At 50.6% G+C, this 27,301-nt stretch overlaps 1 protein-coding gene across 1 annotated transcript; it reads right to left on the bottom strand.

Moving 5' to 3' along the window:
* Positions 1-1,331: 1,331 nt before the first annotated feature.
* LOC132567435 (cAMP-specific 3',5'-cyclic phosphodiesterase 4C-like) lies at positions 1,332-23,326 on the bottom strand. Its single transcript, XM_060233111.1, has 3 exons — positions 23,281-23,326; positions 9,198-9,409; positions 1,332-1,467 (listed from the first exon to the last, which is right to left on the bottom strand). Exons 1-3 carry the CDS (start codon positions 23,323-23,325, stop codon positions 1,332-1,334), a joined length of 393 nt encoding a protein of 130 aa, XP_060089094.1. The 5' UTR covers position 23,326.
* Between the last annotated feature and the right edge of the window lie 3,975 nt (positions 23,327-27,301).

The raw sequence follows: 27,301 nt of genomic DNA on the forward strand, positions 1-27,301 counted from the left end.
TCCACCACCTATTTTTCTACAAAACGACCCCTGGTCAGCCTGGTCTCTCCACAACCATTGTTCCATGGAACCACAGGGAAATACTTTTGCTTTTGGATCAACACGGGTGCAGAGCACAAAAGAAATGCAAAAAATAAATTCCTGGACTGATCCGGCTCCTTTCCTGAAAGCTACAGGAGGGGACAGAGTTGTTGTGTTTCAGTGACCAAAAGTGGTTCCCCCCATAACAAGTAAAAAGGCCATTAGAAAATTTGCTTCAAAGTTTCTGGGTTCCTGTGATTAACGGATGAGAAGGGGTGGGGCGTGCTGTCAGCCATGTCCTCAATGCTAGTTGCTGGACAGCAAGGCTTTTTGGGTAGGCCCAACAGGAACTCGTTTGCATATTACGCCACGCCCCCTGACATCACCATTGTGCCATCCAGAGCTTTTTGTAGAAAAGGCCCAGCAGGAACTCATTTGCATGTTATTCCACAACCCTTGTCCCAAATGCCAAAGAAACCAAAAGGCAAACAACCCACAAAAAGCTGCACAAGGTTACAATCACTGCTGGAATTGGGGTTGCCATCCTCCAGGTGAGGCCAGGAGATATCCCAGAATTAGAACTGCTCTCCAGACTACAGAGATTATTTCCCCTGGAGAAGGTGGCTGCTTCGGAGGGTCGACTGTATGACATCGTACCTCACTGAAGCCCTTCCCTCCGAAACCTCCACCTTCCCATAGTCCAGGATTTCTCCCACCATAGTTGGAAACAGGAAGATCCAATCGAGCAGGGTCTCTGACCAGCTGTTGCTCTGATCCTCCCCTTTGCAACCCAGAGCCAGCAACAGCCCCCCACCACCACGTGTGAACTAGGATTGTGGGGGAGAGCCAGTTTGGTGTAGTGGTTAAGTGTGTGTCTTATCTGGGAGAACCGGGTTTGATTCCCCACTCCTCCACTTGCACCTGCTGGAATGGCCTTGGGTCAGCTATAGCTCTGGCAGAGGTTGTTGTTGAAAGGGCAGCTGCTGTGAGAGCCCTCTCCAGCCCCACCCACCTCACAGGGTGTCTGTTGTGGGGGAGGAAGATAAAGGAGATTGTGAGCCGCTCTGAGACTCTTCGGAGTGGAGGGCGGGATATAAATCCAATATCATCGTCGTCTTCTTCTTCGTCTTCTTCTTCTTCTTCTTCTTCTTCTTCTTCTTCTTCTTCTTCTTCTTCTTCTTCTTCTTCTTCTTCTTCTTCTTCTTCTTCTTCTTCTTCGTCTTCTTCTCACCACCCCACACCCTAAAAGCTCACCACATGACCTTGGGCCTCCTCTCAGGCTTGGCTTATAGCTTACTTTTGCGCATTCATCAATAATCTTTGCTCAAGCCTCCTGCGAGGTTATTTCTTTCCACGCCAGACATTTGCAAAACACCACCAGCGTCAACAACCGCCGTAAAAAGTGGATTATTCGTCATCTCGCTTCGAAGAGGCCCGACTTCAAAACTGCACCGGAGGGCAGGAAACCAGACGGAGGATTACAGCTAGAGGAGGAGGCACAATGAATTTTTCTCTCCCCCCCCCCCCCGCCAGCACATGCAGAGAATTGTGCAAGGAAAGAGAAGAACGATCGGCAGAGAGAAACAGAAGCAAGCCACTCTTTCTGAACAGGCAAACTCAGCACCATCAAAAATCTTGAAAGTCAATCAAATTGGGCGGGAGGGGGGCAGCATAAGAACATAAGAGAAGCCATGTTGGATCAGGCCAATGGCCCATCCAGTCCAACACTCTGTGTCACAGAACAACATAAGAGAAGCCATGTTGGATCAGGCCAATGGCCCATCCAGTCCAACACTCTGTGTCACATAAGAACATAAGAGAAGCCATGTTGGATCAGGCCAATGGCCCCTCCAGTCCAACACACTGTGTCACATAAGAACAGAAGAGAAGCCATGTTGGATCAGGCCAATGGCCATCCAGTCCAACACTCTGTGTCACATAAGAACATAAGAGAAGCCACGTTGGATCAGGCCAATGGCCCATCCAGTCCAACACTCTGTGTCACACAGTGGCCAAAAAAAATTATATATACACACACTGTTGCTAATAGCCACTGATGGACCTCTGCTCCATATTTTTATCTAAACCCTTCTTGAAGGTGGCCATGCTTGTGGCAGCCACCACCTCCTGTGGCAGTGAATTCCACATGTTTAGCACCCTTTGGGTGAAGAAGGACTTCCTTTTATCCGCTCTAACCCGACTGCTCAGCAATTTCAATGAATTCCCACGAGTTCTCATATTGTGAGAAAGGGAGAAAAGTACCTTTCTCTACCTTCTTCATCCCATGCATTATCTTGTAAACCTCTATCATGTCACCCCACAGTCGACGTTTCTCCAAGCTAAAGAGTCCCAAGCGTTTCAACCTTTCTTCATAGGGAAAGTAAGCTTTCTTAACTCTCTCCCCCTCCCACCCACACACACACACGCACACACACACTTCAGTCTATTTAATCTCTCAATGAATGGCATAATCCAAGTCCACTTTTGAGTTGGAAGTCGGTCCCACTAATTTTCAGCAGTGCCTCAGTGTGAACAGATCCAGGCGGGCGGCCGTGTTGGTCTGAAGCAGTAGAACAAAGTAGGAGTCCAGTAGCGCCTTTAAGTTTTCCAAAGGCTATTTTATTGTTACGTCGTAAGTATTTTTTACACGCAGCTCGTCAAAGCTGGAGTGAGTGAAACAGGGGTCGTATTGTAGAAAAATAGGTGGTGGAGCTCATTAGCATAGCTCGTTAGCATATGCCGTCCCCCCCCCACCAGCCAAAAGCAACCTGATGCAAGAAAGGAGAGCCCCAGGCGAGCAAGGCCTGCTTGGGCTGGCTAGAGATCCAGCCAGGCCAAGCAGGCCTCGCTCACCTGGGGCTCTCCTGGGCTGCCCCCCCCCCAGTCAAAAGGCCAGCAAGCCAACCTCCACCCTCACATAAGAAGTGGAGAAAGGGTGGAGTTTAATGGGTGGGGTTAATGAGGGCAGCTGCGGGGGGTGGCAAAGCCCCTGGTGGCTGGCTGGCTGCCCACTCTCCTAATCCAGGGATTGTTATGCAGCTGCACCTACTATTCAATGGACAAGGTAGGTGGGGATGAACAGGGGGAACCCTTAGAAAGGTTCAGAAGCTGCACTCCTGCTGAATTCAAGGCCTGGAGTGAAATGAGGGTTCAAGTAGAACCTCGTCGCACATATAATTTTTGCCAAGCTGTGTTGGAAATTCTTCAGCTTGGAGTGTTGGATTTTTGTGAGAAGATTTACAACTTGAAAAAACAGCCCGGACCCACCTATTGCAAAAGTTTGCATTTATTACAATCTGAAAGACTTTGGGAACGGGTGGAGCAGATGTTCTTGCTATATGTTGAGTCTATGGTTGATTCTATAACCCAATCTGTTATTCTTATAAGAAAATTTGTATTTTCATAGACCTTTGCAATTTTGAATTTTTTTTAGGCTGGTTTTCACAAAGGCTTTTATGGCTTTGATCCCCAGTCCCACCTGGGGCAACCCGATCCTTCCTTCATAGGACTTGGTCTACAGACCCCTCACCATCTTCGTTACCTCCTCTGGACACGTTCCAGCTTGCCTATATCTTAAAATGTGGTGCCCAAAATTGAACACAGTACTCTGTCAAGCATGGTTATTTGTCTCTTAAAATGGCTGACGTGTTGTCACGTAAGAGCCCGGGTTGCCCTCCATCACCTACAGTCCCTTTCTCACGTTCCTGTAGCCATCTGGCAAAGGATGTTTATCTAACGGAATTGTCTAGCTGTGTCTCTGGGCTGTAACTCCCCCATTTCATCTCAGGCACTTCTCAGGCCTTATCTCGGTCACGGGTTGGTGTGAGACAGCTATTGCTAGGTAGAGGGAAATTACTGCTTTGCCCTTTGAACCCCAAATTCCAATACTGGATAAGAATCTGGAACGGAGGTTCATCCGCCCTGCCATGGCACCCCAGGCAGCACTCTTCCGCAAGAAAAAAGACAGGGGGCTCAGACTTTGTACGGACTTTCATGAAATTAACACTTTTTCCGCTTCAAATGCATACCCCATCCCCCTCATCAAAGACCTCCAGAATACAGTCTCAAAGGGGAAGGTATTTACAAAACTGGATTTAAGAGATGCCTACTTTAGAGTGTTTATCAAGGAGGGGGATGAATGGAAAACGGCATTCAACACCTCCATGGGCCAATTCGAGTACCTGGTGATGCCATTTGGATTACAAGGAGCCCCTGGGGTGTTTATGAATTTTATCAACAGGGTGCTAAGAAAGTTTTTGTACAAAGGGGTGGTGGTGTACCTGGATGACATCATAATCTACTCAGAGGATCTTCCGTCCCATGTCAAGTTAGTGCGGGAGGTCCTGGAGACCTTGTATGAACACAAACTGTTTCCAAGCTATCAAAGTGTGAGTTCCACCAGACAGAACTTGATTACCTGGGATATCAAGTCTTGGGGAAGGGTTTAGCAATGGACCCAGCTAAAATACAGGCAGTACTAAACTGGGAGCCCCCCAAAACCTGTAGACAACTACAATCCTTCATCGGATTTGCGAATTTTTACAGAAATTTTATTCAGGGGTTCGCCAATATCATGCTACCCCTAACTGACCTCCTAAAGATGAAGGGAAAGGGGCCAGAGGCAAAACGTCCCAGAGCTAAGCTCACGTGGACAAGCAAATGCCAAGACGCATTCAATCGCTTATAGAGATTGTTCACTAGTGAACCCGTCCTAGTACACCCCCAATGAACTAAAAAGCTTCGTGGTTCAATGTGACGCCAGTGACATCGCCGTAGGAGGAATTTTAATGCAACTAGATGAGGAAGGGGCTCTCAGACCATGCACTTACATCTCTAGGAAATTCTCCCCCAACCAGCGGAACTGATCGGTGTGGGACAAGGAAATCTTTCCTGTAAAATTTGCATTGGAAACTTGGCGATCTTGGCTAGAAGGAGCATGAGTTCCTTTTGAGATTTGGACTGATCACAAAAACCTAGAACAGGGGGTGGCCAACTGTAGCTCTCCAGATGTTTTTTTTGCCTACAACTCCCATCAGCCCCAGCCAGCATGGCCAATGGCTGGGGCTGATGGGAGTTGTAGGCAAAAAACATCTGGAGAGCTACCGTTGGCCACCCCTAACCTAGAGGCCCTCACGGGCCGGAGAAAACTGACAGAAAAACAAATATGCTGGGCTGGGTTTTTCTCTAAGTTTGATTTCAAACTGAAACATATCCCGGGGACAAAGAATTTCTTAGTGGACGCGTTGTCCCGCCTGCCCCAGCACAATAGCCAAAAGGAAGAAGTGATTGACGCTTTGATCTCCCCGCCTCACCTAGTGGGGGTGGTCACCACCAGGTCACAAAGACTCCGGCAAGAAATGGAGAATCAGTAGACTCAAAGTAGAGGTCGAGAAAGAAGGGGACTCAAAGCCAGTGGGAGTGGAACAAGGGGAAGGGGGGCCCTGGTACAAGGAGGGGAAACTATGTACCAGCAAGCATGCGCCAGGAAGTGCTACAAAAATGCCATGATAACAAAACGGCCGGTCATTTTGGCTACGTTAAAACGTTACACCTGGTTAATAGGCAATTTTGGTGGCCGCTCATGAAGAAAGACATCTCGGAATACGTAGCCTCCTGCTCCATCTGCATAATGGCTAAATGGAGTGTCGGGAAACCTCCTGGCCTCCTCCAACCCTTGGAATCAGCCGCTCGCCCCTGGTTGATGGTTTCTATGGACTATTGTAGAACTGCCCCCCTCCCAAGGGAAAACCATAATCCTTGTAATAGCGGACACTTTCTCTAAGCAAGCTCATTTCATTCCCTGTTCAAAACTCCCCACCGCCAAGAAATTAGCACACCTATTTTTCCAGCACATGGTACGAATACGCTCCTTCCCTAATAAGGTAATTATTTAGGGTTTGTAAAATCTTTCGGGCTCAAGTGCCGTGTTCTACTGGATAAAGTTTTTCTTCCAGACGTTTCGTTCCCGAGAACGAAACGTCTGGAAGGAAAACTTTCTCCAGTAGAACACGGCACTTGAGCCCGAAAGATTCTACAAACCCTAATGATGTTACCAGCCGTGAAAACCTGAAATCTTCGATAAGGTATTTATTTATTATTTATTATTACTTTAAATTTCTATCCTGCCCTCTCTGCAAGCGGACTCAGGGCGGCTGACAACATTCATATCCACAAGTTAAAACCAGTAAAAACCAATAAAACATAATTACAATTTAAGATTTTAAAAACATTTCGTGGTGCTGTATCACTACAATATAGGCAAATTCTTCTTTTCTGACGGTGATCGCCTAATACTCTGTATGATGTCGGGTGGCAGTTCTCTCCTGTCTAGATATCAAAGGGCTGTCAAAACAGTTCAGTCTTACAGGCCCTGTGGAAAGTGGAAAGATCCCGCAGGGCCCTTATGGCCTCCAGGAGAGCATTCCACAATTCTGGTGCTGCCACTGAGAAGGCCCTAGCTCAACCTAGCCTCCTTTGGTCCAGGGATGGACAATAGATTTTTTTGTCCCTGAACGCAGTGCTCTCTGGGGAACATGTGAAGAAGAAGATGATATTGAATTTATATCCCGCCCTCCACTCCGAAGAGTCTCAGAGCGGCTCACAATCTCCTTTACCTTCTTCCCCCACAACAAACACCCTGTGAGGTGGGTGGGGCTGGAGAGGGCTCTCACAGCAGCTGCCCTTTCAAGGACAACCTCTGCCAGAGCTATGGCTGACCCAAGGCCATTCCAGCAGGTGCAAGTGGAGGAGTGGGGAATCAAACCCGGTTCTCCCAGATAAGAGTCCGCACACTTAACCACTACACCAAACTGGCTCTCCCGCAGATAGGCCCCTGACTATAGAGGGCTTTAAAGGTCAATACCAACACCTTGAAACGGAGCCCCATTAACAGCCGTGCTGCAGCGTTCTGCACTAGCTGTAGTTTTTGAGTCAGCGTCAAGGGTACCCCCTTGTAGAGAGCATTGCAGTGATCTATTCTTGAGGTGACCGTAGCATGGATCACCATTGCTAAGTTGTCATGCTCCAGGAAAGGGACCAACTGCCGCACCCGCCAGAGATGAAAAAAAGCGGATCTAGTAGTGGTTGCTACCTGGGCCTCCATTGTATGAGAGGACTCAAGGAGCACACCCAAGCTCTTGACCATAGGAGCCGGTATTCGTGACACCCCATCAAGAGTCGGCAGATGGATCTCCCCCCCCCCCCGGACCACCCCGGCTCAGGTAGAGAACCTCCGTCTTCATCGACTCAGCCTGAGCCAAGATGCTACGGCTTGAAGAGCCAGGTCTAGATTTTCCAGGGTAAATCGGACTTGCCACTCATCAATAGATAGAGCTGGGTGTCGTCTGCATATTGGTGACATCCCAGCCCATACCTCCTGACAATCTGGGCAAAGGGGCGCATATAGATGTTAAATAACATCGGGGACAGAACCGTACCCTGTGGCACACCACATATAAACGGGTGCCTTTGGGATGATTCCTCCCCTATCACCACCCTTTGTCCCCGATCTTGGAGAAAGGAGGCCAACCACTGGAAGGCGGACGCCCGGATCCCCATGTCGGCAAGGCGGCTAGACAGTAGCTGATGGTCAACCGTATCAAATGCGGCTGACAGATTTAATAATAACAGCACCGCTGAGCCGCCCCGATCCAGGTGTCGCATTATCTAATTAGCGACAGGGGAGCTCAGTTCGTTGCCAACTTCTGGCGGGAGTTTTGTAAACTGGCTCACATAGAGCAAGGACAGAACTGCCTACCACCCTCAGACAGACGGGTAGACAGAACGAACCGACGCAGTGCTAGAACAATATCTGTGATGCTTCATTAATCATCAACAATCAGATTGGGTTGAATTGCTCCCATTCGCAGAATAGATATAAATGATGCGTGCATAGTTTATGGTGTGTAAATGGATATGAGGGGAAACCCTTCCCCTCTTTGCCAGGAGGGAAAGCACCAGAAACTCTCTCTTCATTTGAACAACGGTGGACTGGGTTGGGGAAGGCGAGTGGGTCGCCCAAACTGATGTAGAGGCCCCAACCCTGATCAAGCAATTCTATGCCAAATTTCCACAGAAACCCCGAGGGAGGGCCTAAGGCGGGGCAGTATGTCAAGCACAGTTATTTGTCTCTTAAAAAGGCTGAGGTGTTGTCACGTAAGAGCCCGGGTTGCCCTCCATCACCTACAATCCCTTTCTCACGTCCCTGTAGCCATCTGGCAAAGGATGTTTATCTAGCAGAATTGTCTAGCTGTGTCTCTGGGCTGTAACTCCCCCATTTCATCTCAGACCAACCCATTTTTATTTAGAACGTCTGCTTTTGTGTAATTTTTACAATACCCTATATAGCATTCTGTAGTCTCTGGTTCCTCAGTCTTCTCAAAGACAATGTTCTATATGCAACTTGGAGTTACGGTAAATAAAGAAGATAACTTTGATTCAAAACAAAGGACTCTATTATTGAACTACTCGTGCTTGACATACTTTAGGTGAGGCCTACCCAGAGCAGAGTAAACCAATACCATAATCACGTCACATGATCTGGGCACTATACTTCTGTTAATACAGTACAAAATTGCATTTGCCTTTTTAGCCACTGCATCACACTGTGGGCTCAAATTCAGCGTATGGTCCACTAAGACCCTTTTGCAGGCCTGTAGCCACGGGGGGGGGGGGGGGAGGGAGCGGCCTGTGGCACTGCCCCCTGACTTCCGGGCAGGGCCTCCTGACTTACAGAGGGGCCTCTGGGGTGCAGCCTGTTTCCCCTCTTTTTGCCAGAAGAAAGCTTATGAAAAGCAGCAAGCCCCACAGTGGATGGGAAAGGGCGCCCCCTGACTTTTTAAAAAGCCCCCTAATGTTTAAAATCCTGGCTACGCCCCTGCCCTTTTGGCACAGCCAAGACAAGTCTTCCTCGTCCTTTAACCATGCATTGGATTTTCCCTACCTAAATGCAAAACTTTTACCTTTATCCCAGTTCAAATTCGTTTTATTGCTTTCAGCCCAGTGTTCCAGCTTGTCAAGGTCATCCTGTATCCTGTTTCTGTCTTCTTCTGTGTTTGCAACCCCTCCCAGTTTAGTATCATCTGCATATTTAATAATCATTCCCTCTATTCCTTCATCCAAATCATTTATAGAGATGTTGAGTCAGCCCCTCTCCCCATCCCCATAGCAAACTGTACCTGGCCACATGGTGGTCTTTTGCGCCTTCAGACGTGTCCTCCTCAATGGTAAAAACGACCCTTCCATGCTCTGGTTCTTGGCTGAGGTCCGTAGTGGCCACATGTCTGCCTGCCAAAGGCGGGAGCAGAGGGGTCCCAGAAAAGCGCCGCTTGACTGCACTGGTGGAGGATGCCACAACGCAGGGCCCCAGGTCCAGAGGCTCTCGGGATTTCTAGGGAAACAGGACAGGGGAGATAAATGATGCTCTGTATTCCATGATACTCTGTATTCTTGGTGGTTGAGGGGGCACAATAGGAGGGCTTCTAGTGTCCAGGCCCCACTGATGGACCTCCTGATGGCCCCTGGGGTTTTTGGCCACTGTGTGACACAGAGTGTCACACTGGATGGGCCATTGGCCTGATCCAACATGGCTTCTCTTATGTTCTTCTGTCTGGGGCAGGGATGCTCTGTATTCTTGGTGCTTGGGAGGGGCAACAGTGGGAGGGCTTCTAGTGTCCTGGCTCCACTGATGGATCTCCTGATGGCACCTGGGTTTTTTGGCCACTGTGTGACACAGAGTGTTGGACTGGATGGGCCACTGGCCTGATCCAACATGGCTTCTCTTATGTTCTTCTGTCTAGGGCAGGGATGCTCTGTATTCTTGGTGCTTGGGGGGCACAGTGGGAGGGCTACTAGTGTCCTGGTCCCACTGATGGACCTCCTGATGGCATCTGGGGTTTTTGGCCGCTGTGTGACACAGAGTGTTGGACTGGATGGGCCATTGGCCTGATCCAACATGGCTTCTCTTATGTTCTTCTGTCTAGGGCAGTGATGCTCTGTATTCTTGGTGCTTGGGAGGGCAAATGGGAGGGTTTCTAGTGTCCTGGCCCCACTGATGGACCTCCTGATGGCACCTGGGGATTTTTGGCCATGTGTGTACAGAGTGTTGGACTGGATGGGCCATTGGTCTGATCCAACATGGCTTCTCTTATGTTCTTGTCTGGGGCAGTGATGCTCGGTATTCTTGGTGCTTGTGGTGGTGGGGACAGTGGGAGGACTTCTAGTGTCCTGGCCCCACTGGTGGACCTCCTGATGGCACCTGGGTTTTTTGGCCATTGTGTGACACAGAGTGTTGGACTGGAGGGGCCATTGGCCTGATCCAACATGGCTTCTCTTATGTTCTTCTGTCAAGGGCAGGGATGCTCTGTATTCTTGGTGCTTGGGAGGGGCAACAGTGGGAGGGCTTCTAGTGTCCAGGCTCCACTGATGGATCTCCTGATGGCACCTGGGGTTTTTGGCCCCTGTGTGACACAGAGTGTTGGACTGGGTGGGCCACTGGCCTGATCCAGCAGGGCTTCTCTTATGTTCTTATGTGACACAGAGTGTTGGACTGGAGGGGCCATTGGCCTGATCCAACATGACATGTTCTTATGTAATGGAGTGCTCCTCAGACCATCTTGGCACCAGTGTTCCCTCTAGATTGAGTTACTGTGAGCCAGCTCACAGTTTTTTAGCCTCCAGATCACATATTTTTGTCTTATCTCAGGAAAAATAGCTCCTGAGCAAACTAAATGATGCCGCAGCCAAATCAGGCACTCACAACTTTAATGCCAGTAGTTAACAAGGTAGAATTTTTGTTCACAAGACTCCACAGCGTAGAGGGCGCATTGCTAGTTGGCACCACCATTTCTTGCCCTGGGCTACCCATCTGTTTCCATAAATGGAGCCTCCGTGTTCAAAGGGAATATACCTCTGCGTTCCAAACACCGGGACGGGCATTCGTGCCTTGGTTGCCGGCTTCCTAAAGGCCTGTACTGAGCACAAATCTAGATTGACCCAGGGGCCAACCTGACAGTTAAAGGAAATGGGATAACCTCCGACTCAGGGCAGAGGAAGACCTGTGCAATTGTAGGGGAGTCTAAAGACAGAAAAGAGAGAGGCTCAGAAGGGGTGGAGCTAGAGTTGCCAAGTCCAATTCAAGAAATATCTGGGGACTTTGGGGGTGGAGCTAGGAGACTTTGGGGGTGGAGCCCGGAGTCATGGGGGCGGGGCCAGGAGCAAAGTTTTGACAAGCATAATTGAGCTCAAAAACGAGTTCTGGCCATCACATTTCAAGGGACCGCACAGCTTTTAAATGCGTTCCCTCCATTTGGAATAATGAAGGATAGGGGCACCTCCTTTGGGGGCTCATAGAATTGGATCCCCTGGTCCAATCCTTTTGAAACTTGGAGGGTATTTTGAGGAGAGGCACTGCAGAGCCCCAGATACGCATGGATCAATCCTCCATTATCCCCTAGGGCAGGGGTTCCCAACCCCTGCTCCATGGACCGGGACCAGTCTGTGGCCTGTTAGCAACGAGGCTGTGAGTTGTATAATTATTTCATTATATATTACAATGTAGTAATAATAAGAAGATGACATTGGATTTATATCCTGCCCTCCACTCCAAATTTCAGAGTCTCAGAGCGACTCACAATCTCCTCTACCTTCCTCCCGCACAACAGACACCCTGTGAGGTGGGTGGGGCCAAGAGAGCTCTCCCAGAAGCTGCCCTTTCAAGGACAGAGTCTCAGAGCAGCCTACAATCTCCCTTCCTTCCCCGCAACAGACACCCTGTGTGGTGGGTGGGGCTCAAAGCGCTCTTCCAGAAGCTGCCCTTTCAAGGACAGACTCTCAGAGCGGCCTACAATCTTCTTTCCCTTCCTCCCCTACAACAGGCACCCTGTGAGGCGGGTGGGGCTGAGAGAGCTCTCCCAGAAGCTGCCCTTTCAAGGACAGAGTCTCAGAGCAGCCTACAATCTCCCTTCCTTCCCCACAACAGACACCCTGTGAGGTGGGTGGGGCTGAAAGAGCTCTCCCCAGAAGCTGCCCTTTCAAGCACAACTCCTATGAGACCTATGGCCGATCCAAGGCCATTACAGCAGGTGCAAGTGGAGGAGTGGGAAGTCAAACCCAGTTCTCCCAGATAAGAATCTGCACACCATGCCAAATTAATAAAGTACACAATTGTATCATCCCAAAACTATCACCGCTGCCGCCCTCCCCCCCCCCCTGTCCCTGGAAAAATAGTCTTCCACAAAACCAGTCCCTGGTGCCAATAAGGGGAATTAGTCTCCCTAGGGAATCATGGAGTGCCCAGCAGACATTTCTCCCCCTGGCCGTTTTCTGGTGACCCTGAAGCAGGAGGAGGGCCTCCAAACTGGGGGATCCCCTGCCCCCACCTGGGGATTGGCAACCCTAGGTGCAGCCTCCCTCTCCCTCTGAGGAACTGAGGTCAGGTAGGGGTGTGGCGCCCAGTAGACGCTCCAGGCACCTCTCAGCTTCCTGCGAGGAGGCCAGTCTAGGAACTGACTACCAGGATACCTTAAGACGAATCCCAAGAGGGAAGCAAAGTTGTTCCACCTTCTCCCAAGGTTAATACCACCAGACCGGTATGTTTTGCAGGGCCCAATCCACCCTGGTTCCCCTGAGGGATCAACAGCCTCCAGATAACCAAAGAGACGCTTATGGCCTTCACACTCACTTCTGAGTAGGGCCAAAAGGCACCGGTCCCTCTGCAAGCCACTAACCATCCTTCAAAAGGTTAAACAAAAATGTGTTAATTTTACTGCATACTGCTGTTTTGCTGCTTTCGCATGCTCATGCTACTCAGATCAAAGGTTTGCTCCATTTGTTAATTTTACTATTCTGTCATTGTACCATTTTACGTTCTAAACCCCTGCCTACCAGATAATTTTACTTCACTGTCATTGGTTCTTAAATCCATACCATGTTGCATTCTGGGCCACTGCCTACCAGCTCTGTACGGCTCTGCTCAGCTATATATGGCTTTGCTCACTGTGCCGGATTCCTCGTCTGAGGAAGTGTGCTTAAGAGCACACGAAAGCTTCCGTTCTAAATAAAAATCGGGTTGGTCTTAAAGGCGCCACTTGACTCCCGCTTTGTTCAACTGCTTTAGACCAACACGGCTGCCCGCTTGGAAAAATTTATTCTGACCGTACAGGTATTCTTCCAACACCATGTCACAAAATAACAAAAAGCTTTAAAAGCTGTCTAGTTACCTCAGGCTAATTGTAGAGAGCTAAACAGTTCAGAGTTCCACAGACGCTCCCTTTTGGGATGGTCCCAATCTTGGGCTCTGGTCCAATCTTTTCGAAACCTGGGGGGTATTCTGAGGAGAGGCACTGGATGCTATGCTGGTGCCTCTGTCTCAAAAAACAGCTCTCCCCCCCGCAAAAAACAGAACCCCAGATACCCACAGATCAATTCTCCATTATTCCCTATGGGAATAAGTCTCCATAGGGAATAATGGAGTGGCCAGCAGACATTTCTCTCCCTCCCCCCACTTTCTGATGACCCTGAAGCAGGGTGGGGGGGAGGGCCTCCAAAATGGAGGATCTCCTGTCTCTACCTGGGAATCGGCTACTGTACTAGTTACCTTGACCTAAGGTTGCCAAGTCCAATTCAAGAAATATCTGGGGACTTTGGGGGTGGAGCCAGGAGACATTAGGAGTGGAGCCAAGATCAAGGCTGTGACAAGCATAATTGAACTCCAAAGGGAGTTCTGGCCATCACATTTAAAGGGACGGCACACCTTTTCAATGCCTTCCTTCCACAGGAAATAATGAAGGATAGGGGCACCTTCTTTTGGGGCTTATAGAATTGGACCCCCTGGTCCAATCTTTTTGAAACTTGGAAGGTATTTTGGGGAGAGGCACTAGATGCTATACTGAAAATTTGGTGCCTCTACCCCAAAAAACAGCCCCCCCCAGAGCCCCAGATACTCGCAGATCAATTCTCCATGATTTTCTATGGGAATAAATCTCCGTAGGGAATAACAGAGTTCCCAGCAGACATTTCCCTCCCCTCCCCTCGCTTTCTGACGACCCTGAAGAGGGGGGAGGGCCTCCAAACCGGGGGATCCCCTGCCCCACCTGGGGATTGGCAACCCTACCTTGACCCTCAGGACAATTGTGGGGAGCTAAAAGATTCAGAGTTTCACAAGCGCTCCCACCAGGATTCCCAATAATATTCTTACTGACCCTTAGGTCACCACAGCGCCGTACCAGAGTTACACAGGCACTCCCTTTAAGCTCAGTTAGCGTGAGCCAGCTCACGGATTTTTAACCTCCAGCTCGCACAGTTTTGTCTGAGCTCAGGAAAGATGACCCCGGAGCACGCTCATTGCTGCAACAGCTCTCAGCTTCGATGCTGGCAGCTCACAAAGCAGAATTGTTACTCCCAAGACTCTGCAGCTTAGAGGGAACATTGCTCCTTACCTAAGCAAGCCGCCCGGAAGACTCAAACCAGGCGGAGAAAACTCCTCTTGGACTAGCCCACCAGCCTCTAATTGGCAATCAAGGCCTAATGCCTAGCAGCTGGTTGTTCCGCCCTGGGGCTAGAGTCGCCAAGTCCAATGCAAGAAATATCTGGGGGTGGAGCCAGGAGCGAGGGTGTGACAAGCATCATTGACCTCCAAAGGGAGTTCCGGCCATCACATTGAAAGGGACCGCATATCTTTGAAATGCCTTCCTTCCGTTGGAAAGAATGAAGGATAGGGGCACCTTCTTTCGGGGGCTCATAGAATTGGACCCCCTGGTCCAATCTTTTTGAAACTTGGAGGGTATTTTGGGGGATGGCACTGGATGCTATGCTAAAAATGTGGTGTCGCTACCTCAAAAAAACAGCCGCCCCAGAGCCCTGTGGATCAATTCTCCATTATGCCCTATGGGAATCAGTTTCCACAGGGAATAATGGAGTGCACGGAAGACATTTCCTCCCCCCCCCACTTTCTGATTACCCTGAAGCAGGGGGAGGGGCTCCAAACCAGAGGATCCCTCTGCCCTCACCTGGGGATTGAGCAACTGACAAGGAGCAGCGTATAATAGAGCAGGGAATCAAGGTAATATACGTCCGCGAAAACCAGCCTCTAAATTATGTGTACTAATAACCAATTGTAATAAACACTAGAAGAATATATTCAATTGTGCAGAAAACATTCCATGCATAAATCACAGACAAAGAACATACCCCTTCACCCGCAGTCATTTAAAGACAACCCAATGTCCAAATTTTCAAAAGACTGGATGAAGCCCAAAATTCCCAGAAGCTGCCCCTTCAAGGACAGTCTCAGAGCGGCCTACAATCTCCTTTCCCTTCCTCCCCCACAACAGACACCCTGTGAGGTGGGTGGGGCTGAGAGAGCTCTCCCAGAAGCTGCCCTTTCAAGGACAGAGTCTCAGAGCGGCCTACAATCTCCTTTCTCTTCCTCCCCCACAACAGACATCTTGTGAGGCACCCTTCTCTCTGCATCAGAGCAGCTTACAATCTCCTATATCTTCTCCCCCCACAACAGACACCCTGTAAGATAGGTGGGGCTGAGAGGGCTCTCACAGCAGCTGCTCTTTCAAGGACAGAGTCTCAGAGTGGCCTACAATCTCCTTTCCCTTCCTCCCCCACAACAGACACCCTGTGAGGTGGGTGGGGCTGAGAGAGCTCTCCCAGAACCTGCCCTTTCAAGGACAGCGTCTCAGAGTGGCCTACAATCTCCTTTCCCTTCCTCCCCCACAACAGACACCCTGTGAGGTGGGTGGGACTGAGAGCTCTCCCAGAAGCTGCCCTTTCACGAACAACTCCTGCGGGAGCGATGATTGACTCAAGGCCATTGCAGCAGCTGCAAGTGGAGGAGTGGGGAATCAAACCCGGTTCTCCCAGATAAGAGCCCATGAACTTCACCACTACACCAAACTGGCTCTGGAGAGAGGGGGAGAGCAAGCCTGCAGGTAGTGCAGAGCAAGAGGGGGGGGGGGAGAGGAGGAGGAGTCGGGGAGGAATTTAGCCCCATCTATTCCCCCCCGCCCCCGCCATCAACTGTGCAGCACAACAGCCTGCCCTGGAGCTACACTTATTTCTCAATTCCTATTATGCATCAATTATGCAGCATCTGGGCTGTGAAGAAGATGAAGATATTGGATTTATATCCTGCCCTCTACTCCGAAGAGTCTCAGAGCAGCTCACAATCTCCTTTACCTTCCTCCACCCACAACAGACACCCTGTGAGGTAGATGAAGATATTGGATTTATATCCCGCGCTCCACTCCGAAGAGTCTCAGAGCAGCTCACAATCTCCCTTTCCTTCCTCCCCCACAACAGACACCCTGTGAGGTAGATGAAGATATTGGATTTATCTCCCGCCCTCCACTCTGAAGAGTCTCAGAGCGGCTCACAATCTCCTTTCCCTTCCTCCCCCACAACAGACACACTGTGAGGTAGATGAAGATATTGGATTTATATCCCGCCCTCCACTCCAAAGAGTCTCAGAGCGGCTCACAATCTCCTTTCCCTTCCTCCCCCACAACAGACACCCTGTGAGGTAGATGAAGATATTGGATTTATATCCCGTCCTCCACTCCAAAGAGTCTCAGAGCAGCCTACAATCTCTTTTCCCTTCCTCCCCCACAACAGACACCCTATGAGGTAGGTGGGGCTGAGGGAGCTCTCCCAGAAGCTTCCCTTTCAAGGACAGTCTCAGAGCAGCCTACAATCTCCTTTCACTTCCTCCCCCACAACAGACACCCTGTGAAGTGGGTGGGGCTGGAGAGGGCTCTCACAGCAGCTGCCCTTTCAAGGACAACCTGTGCCAGAGCTATGGCTGACCCAAGGCCATGGTAGCAGCTGCAAGTGAAGGAGTGGGGAATCAAACCCGGTTCTCCCAGATAAGAGAGATCTGGCTGACCCAAGGCCATTCCAGCAGCTGCAAGTGGAGGAGTGGGGAATCAAATCTGGTTCTCCCAGATAAGAGTCCACACACTTAACCACTACACCAAACTGGCTTTCCACACCAAACTGGCTCTCTGTGCGGGGGGGAAAGCACCCTGTTGAATCACCTGCTCAGCTTGGGGAAGGCCCCAGCTCCAAGGGGCCCTGTTTGGAGGTTTGCAGGTCGGGGTGGGGAACCTTCTGCTACCGAGACCCTGGAGGGGGGGTCCCCACTCAGAGGACAGAGGCCCAGCTAGAGGAGACAGCCCCCCCCCAACTCTCTTCAGGCTGCGCAGGCTCTTGGTTTGGAATAGGGTTGCCAATCCCCAGGTGGGGGCAGGAGATCCCCCAGCTCGGAGGCCCTCCCCCCACTTCAGGGTCAGCAGAAAGTGAAGGGGGAGGGAAACGTCCGCTGGGCACTCCATTATTCCCTATGGGGACCGATCCCCATAGGGGTTAATTGGGAATGGATCTGCATGTAGCTGAAGCTCTGGGGGGGCTGTTTTTTGAGGTAGCGGCACCAAAGTTTCAGCATAGCATCCGGTGCCTCTCCTCAAAACACCCTCCAGGTTTCAAAAAGATTGAACCAGGTGGTCCAATTCTATGACCCCCCCCCCCAAGAAGGTGCCCCTATCTTTCAATATTTCCAATGGAGGGAAGGCATTTAAATGCGATGGCCAGAACTCCCTTTGGAGTTCAATGATGCTCGTCACAACCTTGCTCCTGGCTCCACCACCAAAGTCTCCAGGCTCCGCCCTCAAAGTCTCCTGGCTCCGCCACCAAAGTCTCTTGGCTCCGCCCTCAAAGTCTCCTGGCTCCACCCCAAAGTTTACTGGCTCCACCCTCAAAGTCTCCTGGCTCCACCACCAAAGTCTCCTGGCTCCACCCTCAATGTCTCCTGGCTCCACCACCAAAGTCTCCTGGCTCCACCCTCAATGTCTCCTGGCTCCACCCTCAATGTCTCCTGGCTCCACCCCAAAGTTTACTGGCTCTGCCCTCAAAGTCTCCTGGCTCCACCCCAAAGTTTACTGGCTCCACCCTCAAAGTCTCCTGGCTCCACCACCAAAGTCTCCTGGCTCCACCCTCAATGTCTCCTGCTCCACCCTCAATGTCTCCTGGCTCCACCCCAAAGTTTACTGGCTCTGCCCTCAAAGTCTCCTGGCTCCACCCAAAGTTTACTGGCTCCACCCTCAAAGTCTCCTGGCTCCACCACCAAAGTCTCCTGGCTCCACCCTCAATGTCTCCTGGCTCCACCCCAAAGTTTACTGGCTCTGCCCTCAAAGTCTCCTGGCCCCACCCTCAATGTCTCCTGGCTCCGCCCTCAAAACCTCCTGGCTCCGCCCCCAAAGTCTCCTGGCTCCACCCCCAGATATTTTTTGAATTGGACCTGGCAACCCTAGTTTGGAAAGCTGCTGCCCCCAAGAGGGATGCCTGGCTAGTCCCCTCCATGGGTAACGCAGCCCACACAGAATGAAAGCGTGTTGGTCTCAAAGGGCCCCTGGACTCAGACGTTGTTCCGTTGCTTCAGACCAACACGGCTAACAGCCTGCATGGGGCTTTCGATGAGAGGAGTCTTTGGAGGGGGAGTCTTTAGAGGTCAGGCCCAGGGATGCACCAGGCTCCTTGGCAAGCCCCACCTCACCCCGGCTCTGGCCCCTTAGAGTTGCAAGAGCTGCCCGGGCTGCTCTTTAACCAGCTACCTCCTCCTCCCCCTCCTGAGATCTGGCCCCTGATTCCAAAGGCAATCCGGTGGCAGACAAGCAGAAGGCCCCGCCTTCGTTTCACAGATGGTTCCTGCCAGGGCTGTGTTTGCAGCAGGATCTCCTTTGCATATTAGGCCACACCCCCTTGATGTAGCCAATCCTCATGGAGCTTGCAGGGCTCTTCGTACAGGGCCTACTGTCAGCTCCAGGAGGATTGGCTACTTCAGGGGTGTGGGGTCTCATATAGGAGTTCCTGCCTCAACACCCCCCCACCCTGTTCCAGCCATTCACTTGGTTGAGGTGCTCAGCTCCCTGGCCTGTTGTAGCAGCTGTTTCCCCAGCACCGATAATACAAAGGCCCCACCTACAGGCCAAGCAAAGGAACGACACATTATCTTTTGCTTAAAGGTAAAGGTAGTCCCCTGGGCAAGCACCAGCCGTTTCCAACTCTGGGGAGACGTCGCATCATGGTGGACTTTTTATAGGGTGGTTTGCCATTGCCATTGCCTTGCCCAGTCATCTACACTCCCCACCCCCCAGCAAGCTGGGTACTCATTTTACCGACCTCGGAAGGATGGAAGGCTGAGTCAACCTGGAGCCGGCTACCTGGACACAGCTTCTGCCAGGATCGAACTCAGCTCGTGAGCAGAGAAGAAGAAGACTGCAGATTTATAGCCCACCCTTCTCTCTGCATCAGAGACTCAGAGCGGCTTACAATCTCCTATATCTTCTCCCCCCACAACAAACACCCTGTGAGATAGGTGGGGCTGAGAGAGCTCTCCCAGAAGCTGCCCTTTCAAGGATAGAGTCTCAGAGTGCCCTACAATCTCCTTTCCCTTCCTCCCCCAGAACAGACACCCTGTGAGGCAGGTGGGGCTGAGAGAGCTCTCCCAGCAGCTGCCCTTTCAAGGACAGAGTCTCAGAGCGGCCTACAATCTCTTTTCCCTTCCTCCCCCACAACAGACACCCTGTGAGGTGGGTGGGGCTGAGAGAGCTCTCCCAGAAGCTGCCCTTTCAAGGATAGAGTCTCAGAGCGCCCTACAATCTCCTTTCCCTTCCTCCCCCACAACAGACACCCTGTGAGGCAGGTGGGGCTGAAAGAGCTCTCCCAGAAGCTGCCCTTTCAAGGATAGAGTCTCAGAGCGCCCTACAATCTCCTTTCCCTTTTTCCCCCACAACAGACACCCTGTGAGGCAGGTGGGGCTGAGAGAGCTCTCCCAGAAGCTGCCCTTTCAAGGATAGAGTCTCAGAGCGGCCTACAATCTCTTTTCCCTTCCTCCCCCACAACAGACACCCTGTGAGGTGGGTGGGGCTGAGAGAGCTCTCTCAGAAGCTGCCCTTTCAAGGATAGTCTCAGAGCGGCCTACAATCTCCTACGAGAGCTCTGGCTGACCCAAGGCCATTCCAGCAGGTGCAAGGGGAGGAGTGGGGAATCAAACCCGGTTCTCCCAGATAAGAGAGCTCTGGCTGACCCAAGGCCATTCCAGCAGGTGCAAGTGGAGGAGTGGGGAATCAAACCCGGTTCTCCCAGATAAGTCTCCACACTTAACCACTACACCAAAGTGGCTCTCTGCTCTGACTGTGGAGCTCAGACTCTGGGGTAACGTCGCATCACAACGTTTTCAAACCCGGATCTCTCAGGTAAGAGTCCGCGCGCTTAACCACTACACCAAACTGGCTCTCTGCTCAGACTGCAGAGCTCAGACTGCAGTACTGCACCTTTAGCACTCTGCGCCACGGGGCTCTATATCTTTTGCTTGCCCCATGCTTTACAATAGGGACGGAAGGCAGCAAGGAACAGCCCAATCTCACCAGTTCTCAGAAACTTAGCAGGGTCAGTCTTTGGATGGAGGGACCACCAAGGGAGACTCTGCAGAGGAAGGCAAAGGCAAACCACCTCTGCTTCTCACTTGCCTCGGAAGCCCCTCGCTGGGGTCACCATGTCAGCTGTGACTTAACAGGACTTTACCCACCTTATAACAACTGGGAGGGGGGAATAGGCCACTATAATACCATTTTTCTTGTAACAGATGTGAAACTAATGCAGCAGAAGAAGACTGTAGTACTGCAGTCCTAAGCTCTGCTTACGACCTGAGTTCGATCCCCGGCGGAAGCTGGGTTTTCAGGTAGCCGGCTCGAGGTTGACTCAGCCTTCCATCCTTCCGAGGTTGGTCAAAGGAGTCCCCAGCTTGCTGGGGGGAAATGTAGAGGACTGGGGAAGGCAAAGGCAAACCACCTCTGCTTCTCACTTGCCTCGGAAGCCCCTCGCTGTAGTCACCATAAGTCAGCTGTGATTTAACAGGACTTTACACACACACCCCTACCCACCCACCTTATAACAACTGGGAGGGGGGAATAGGCCACTATAATACCGTTTTTCTTGTAACAGATGTGAAACTAATGCAGGCAGAAGAAGACTGCCTGCATTAGTTTCCTAAGCTCTGTGAAACTAATGCAGTCCTAAGCTCTGCTCACGACCTGAGTTCGATCCCCGGCGGAAGCTGGGTTTTCAGGTAGCCAGCTCGAGGTCGACTCAGCCTTCCGTCCTTCCGAGGTCGGTCAAAGGAGTCCCCAGTTTGCTGGGGGGAAATGTCAAGGACTGGGGAAGGCAATGGCAAACCACCCTGTAAAAAGTGTGTCAAGAAAATGTCATGATGCGACGGCACCCCATAGTCGGGGGGAAATTCAGATCATGAGCAGAGCTTGGACTGCAGTACTGCAGCTTTACCACTCTGCGCCACGGGGCTCCTTCTTTCGCAACATTAGCCCCCCCCCAAAAAAATCACGGAAGTACTATAAATAAAAACTGGCAGCAGTACAACAGAAGCTTAGGTACAGGAAAGACCTTCCCAACCCCCCCCCCCCGAGTTCCTTTCACTGGAGAAATTTGAACCCAGGACCTTCCGCACACAAACAAAGTCCAACCTCTGCTTTGTCACCAGCCGCCTGTAGGATTTAGGCTTCACTGCTCCTGCAGTTGGGGGGGAAAGGGGATTTAGTCATTGGCTTCTTTGCTCTAGCTCCATGAAGAACATCTGCCCCCCCCCCACACACACACCTGTTACTGGGCAGCAGTGTAAAATAATGGGGCTATTTAGGCTTTCTGTCTGCAGCTAATGGCCCTGATGCCCAGCCAGTCAATCATTCTGTCCAGCTGCTCAAAGGCCCAGCTTCCGCCCTTAATGGCTCACCTCCAGGGAACATACGGAGGAGGGAGAGAGAGAGAGAGAGGGACACCAGGTAGAAATAAGAGCCTTCTGCAGGTGAGGGAGCAAAGGCTGTGGCGGCTGGAACAGGCAGATCTCTGGAGCCCAGCAGGGCCCTGGTTAGTTCTCAGATAGGAGACTGCCCTGGAAGTCCAGAGTTCTGTGATGCAAAGGAAGGCAAAGAGCAGCCCCTTCTGAACATCTCTTGCCTTGGAAACCCAGCAACGTCACCGTGCAACCGGCAGGGCCGGTGCTAGGGTTTTTGGGGGCCTAGGCAAGCTGCGCACTAGCGCCCTCCCCCCCACTCCATGAAATTTAAAAAACAGAGAATCAGCAGAGCCCTGCTGGATCAGACCAGGAAGGGTCTGTCCAGTCCAGCCTCCTGTCTCACACAGTGGCCTCAACCAATTCCTCTGGAGGGCCAACAACAGGGCAGAGAGGCTGAGGCCTTCATAAGAACATCAGAAAAGCCCTGCTGGATCAGACCAGTGAGGGTCCATCCAGTCCAGCCTCCTCTTTCACACAGTGGCCAACCAGTTACTCTGGAGGGCCAACAACAGGGCAGAGAGGCTGAGGCCTTCATTAGAACCTCAGAAGAGGCCTGTTGGATCAGACCAGGAAGGGTCTGTCCAGTCCAGCCTCCTGTCTCACACAGTGGCCTCAACCAATTCCTCTGGAGGGCCAACAACAGGGCAGAGAGGCTGAGGCCTACATAAGAACATCAGAAGAGCCCTGCTGGATCAGACCAGTGAGGGTCCGTCCAGTCCAGCCTCCTGTCTCACACACTGGCCAGCCAGTTACTCTGGAGGGCCAACAACAGGGCAGAGAGGCTGAGGACTTCATAAAAACATCAAAAGAGCCCTGTTGGCCCTCCAAAGGAACTGGTTGGCCACTGTGTGAGACAGGATGCTGGGCTAGATGGACCCTCCCTGGTCTGACTCAGCAGGGCTCTTCTGTTGTTCCTCTTAGGGGAAGGCCTCAGCCTCTGCCCTGTTTGTTGGCCCTCCAGAGGAACTGACTGGTCACTGTGTGAGACAGGAGGCTGGTTTAGATGGACCCTTCCTGGTCTGATCCAGCAGGGCTCTTCTGATGTTCTTATGAAGGCCTAGGCCTCTCTGCCCTGCTGTTGGCCCTCCAGAGGAACTGGTTGGGCACTGTGTGAGACAGGAGGCTGGACTAGGTGGACCCTCCCTGGTCTGACCCAGCAGGGCTCTTCTGAGGTTCTTCTCAGGGGAAGGCCTTGGCCTCTCTGCCCTGTTTTTTGCCCTCCAGAGGAACTGGTTGGCCGCTACGTGAGACAGGATGCTGGACTGGATGGACCCCTCCCTTCCACCAGATCTTTGGCTCCATCTTGTCAACAGCAGGGGCCACGACACCACCTCCTTCTTTCTCCGCCCCCCCCAACCTGAGGCACCCCATCCCCACCCTTTTCTTACCTCCATGCTCAGAAAAGACATGGTTGTCCGGCTGCGACGCATCATGGCGAGAGGGGCACGTCTCCCCAGCCTGCAGGAGGAAGGACAGGAGACATGAGCTGTGCATTCACTGGGACCCTGTCTTCCCCAAACACTTATGTTTGATGCCACAGACAGAAAGGAGGCATTCCAGGAAATGCAGACATTTGGTCTTTGATCCGTAGGGCTTCTTCCGCAGCTTCAACTGTCCAGAGAGGACACCTTTCTGGTGGGAAAAGTTTCAAAAAGCAACTCTGGTCTTGCTCCTGAGGCAGGCTGAGAACATGCTGGTCCTTACCTTTAAGGCCCTTTATGGCCTGGGGGCCTGCATACTTTCGGGATCACCTCTCCCCGGTGGAATGAGCTTACATGTGGGAAGAGGACCATCTCTCCCCACATGTTCCCCAGAGAGTACTGAGATCGGGAACCCAAAATCTTCTCGTTATCCCCGGGCCAAAGGAAGCCCGCCTAAAATCTACTAGGGACAGGGCCTTCTCTGTTATGGCCCCTTCCTGGTGGAACCAGCTGCCAGAAGAGGTGAGGGCCCTGCGGGACCTTGCTCAGTTCCGCAGGGCTTGTAAGACAACCCTCTTCCGGCTGGCTTATAACTAACCGGCACAGGAAACTAAGTGTAGTCCTATAAGATTTCTGCTATCCCTAATGTTTTAATGTTTTCAATGTTGTAACTGTGTTTAAATGCTGAAACTTAATATTTTTATGTTGGATTTTATGTTGTGAGCCGCCCTGAGCCACTTTGGTGGGAAGGGCGGGATATAAATGATAAATAAACTAAATAAACTAAATCTTAGTTTCGCAGGGCCTGTAAGACGGTGCTCTTCCACCAGGTTTTTAATTGATCCAGGGAGTGTCCCCTGAAATCACCGCTCCCCCCAGCACCTTATGCTTATGTTATGCTGAACGTTACCAGCCTATATGTGGTCTATGTTGCCAATAATGTGGATCGTGGTTTCTGTAATTCTGTAATTATGAGTTTATCTAGCTTGGATGTAGTTTGCTTGATGTTTTGTAAGGTTTCTTAATGTTGTAAGCGAGATAGGATGGGATATAAATCGAAAAATTAAATTAAATTAAATGCCAAAATCCTACAGGGAAAGCTCTGTCTGGGAACTAAGCCGAACACGCCTCACCCCCAAGAGAGGGCGAATGGAAAAGAAGCTACAGAGAGGTAAAGCTGCAGTACTGCAGTCCTAAGCTCTGCTCACGGCCTGAGTTCGATCCCCGGCGGAAGCTGGGTTTTCAGGTAGCCGGCTCGAGGTTGACTCAGCCTTCCATCCTTCCGAGGTCGGTCAAATGAGTCCCCAGCTTGCTGGGGGGAAAGTGGAGAGGACTGGGGAAGGCAATGGCAAACCACCCCGTAAAAAGTCTGCCATGAACCCACAAGAATGGACTTGGTGGGAAAAATTCTGGAAACAGCGGAGTTGGACTACTTATCCCAGCTGTTGGCTGGGAAGTCTAAGGAAGAAGCAAGAAAAACATCGGCTGAAATTCTATATTTAGTTAGATACGCAAGACTCTTAAGATTCTCCGGTGTGAACTTATATCTCCTTTCTCCTGTATTTTGTACTATAAGACCGCTTTTGTTGGAAATGTCAAATTGAATAGGTATTTTAACAAGAAGATTTACAATACAAAAATATCAAAATGTCGACGATGTAAAGCTAAGAGATAATCATATGTGACAATTTATGTATTTTAAGCAAGTATAGTAGATGCAAACTTGTATTTCATGGAAGTATTTTATATGCAGACGAAGATTGATGTGTAACTGTAATTTCTCATCCCCCCTTACCCTTTACCCTCAGCTTCTAGAAAACTAATAAAAACCTTTAAAGCCAAAGCCAAAAGTCTGCCGTGAAAACGCTGTGAAAGCAACGTCACCCCAAAGTCGGAAACGACTGGTGCTTGCACAGGGGACCTTTCCAGCAAACAACAGAATATGAACATAATTAATGGTCAATGGCCATCTGACTGACGGCAATGCTGATTTGGTGAACTTAGGCAGATCATGAGTGTGCTTAGTCCGTGTGACCCTTTTCTTATATGCCCAGGCAGGGGTGGGATTCTAGCAGGAGCTCTTTTGCATATTAGGTCACACCCCTCCGATGTAGCCAGTCCTCCAAGAGCTTACAAAAAAGAGCCTTGTAAGCTCCAGGAGGATTGGCTACATTGGGGGGGTGGCCTAATACGCAAAGGAGCACCTGCTAGAATCCCACCCCTGCACCAGGGAAATGCTGATGGCCACTTAGGGGTCAGTCAGGAATTTTTCTTCAGGCCGGTTTGGCCAGCGATCCTGGAGGGGTTTTTTTGCCATCTTCTGGGCATAGAGCAGAGGTCACAAGGGGTATTCGTGGAGGAGGTATTTGTGAATTCCCTGCATTGTGCAGGGGTTGGACTAGATCAGGGGTGGCCAGCGGTAGCTCTCCAGATTGGCCATGCTGGCTGGGGCTGATGGGAGTTGTAGTAAAAAAAAACATCTGGAGAGCTACCGTTGGTCCCCCCTGGACTAGGTGACCCTGGAGATCCCAACTCTATGACTTTCAATACTATCTATTATTTTTATATTTATTGTGTTGAAGTAATTTCTGCCCTAATACGTTTGTCACCCCTGACCTAGTACATCTGTTATTATTCCTCATGCTGTAACAGTGTCCTGGATTTAATTAAGGGGGAACAACAGTGAAACAATAAACATGTCAAAATAGGAGATATATATTTAAGAGAATCTAACTGGTGATCCTCCCCAGTTAGAGACTCAGAACAGCTTACATCGTTTTCCTCTCCTCCGTTTGATCTTCACAACCACCCTGGGAGGGAAGTGAGACTGAGAGGGTGTATCAGCTGGCCCAAGGATCACCCAGCAAGCTTCCATGACAGAGCGGGGATTCGAACCTGGGTTTCCCAGACCCTAGTCTGACACTTGGGCCACCACACGGTGTCAAGAACGTTATTATACAAAAACCGTTTTTGCAATAAACGGGTTTATGATGTAAATAGTATCTGTCAGATATCTAAGAGGGAAACCTCCACTTAGCCTTGAGTCACCTGAAAGACCACATTTCTAGCACTAACGATTTCCCCCACACACACACCTGTTTGTTGCGCACCCATATGGCTTCACTGATTCATTTGATATGATATTCAACGAAAGGCAGAAGCTTGGCTGTTTTTGTTGCCCATATTCTCAAACATGGAGACAAATCCAGGTGGGTAGCCATGCTCGTCTGAAGTAATAGACCAAAGTTTGAGTCCAGTGGCCTGTTTAAGACCAACAAGGATTAACTCTGGCTTATAAGACTTCATGTGCACATGTGAGAATAGTTTGGCATATGTAATAAGAAACCTGTATCTCTGTTAAGTCCTGGGGGTATGTTTTTTTCTGAGCGTTGTAATAATTTGTAATTCAGCAATTTCCCTTTCCATTCTTTTCCTGAAGTTCCTTTGCAATAAAACAGCTGCTTTGAGGTCACCCGTTGAATGTTTTGGGAGGTTAAAGTGTTCTGGAGCGCCACAACACCGCCTCAGTCGACGTCCCACAGTTTGAAAGGATTCTCTTAAATATATATCTCCTATTTCGACATGTTTATTGTTTCACTGTTGTCCCCCCTTAATTAAATCTATACAATGGTTGACCCTATACACTTATTCTTCTTGTTTTGTCTCTGCATATTTTCAGATATTTCATGTTATATGTTAATTTGCTGTTCAGGATCTGTCTAAAAGTCTGCATGGGTATTCTGCCATTTCATAGTATCTGAAGATCATACCCAGAATGCAATTGTGTTCATCTCCCAGGGGCCACTGGGCTTTGTTCTTCTGTAGCTTTGGAGCAACCTGGTGACCCACCTGGCTCTTGCAAGCAATCGGTCATCTAGCAGACTACGGCCCAAACCCCACCCCATGGAGGAGAAGGAGTTGTGTGGCCGGCGTGACCAGGCTTGCTCACCCTTCACGCACAAGAGCCTTTGCTGCTAGCCAAACAAGG

This window comes from Heteronotia binoei, chromosome 2 (assembly GCF_032191835.1).
Source record: "Heteronotia binoei isolate CCM8104 ecotype False Entrance Well chromosome 2, APGP_CSIRO_Hbin_v1, whole genome shotgun sequence".
Classification (NCBI taxonomy): Eukaryota; Metazoa; Chordata; class Lepidosauria; order Squamata; family Gekkonidae; genus Heteronotia; species Heteronotia binoei.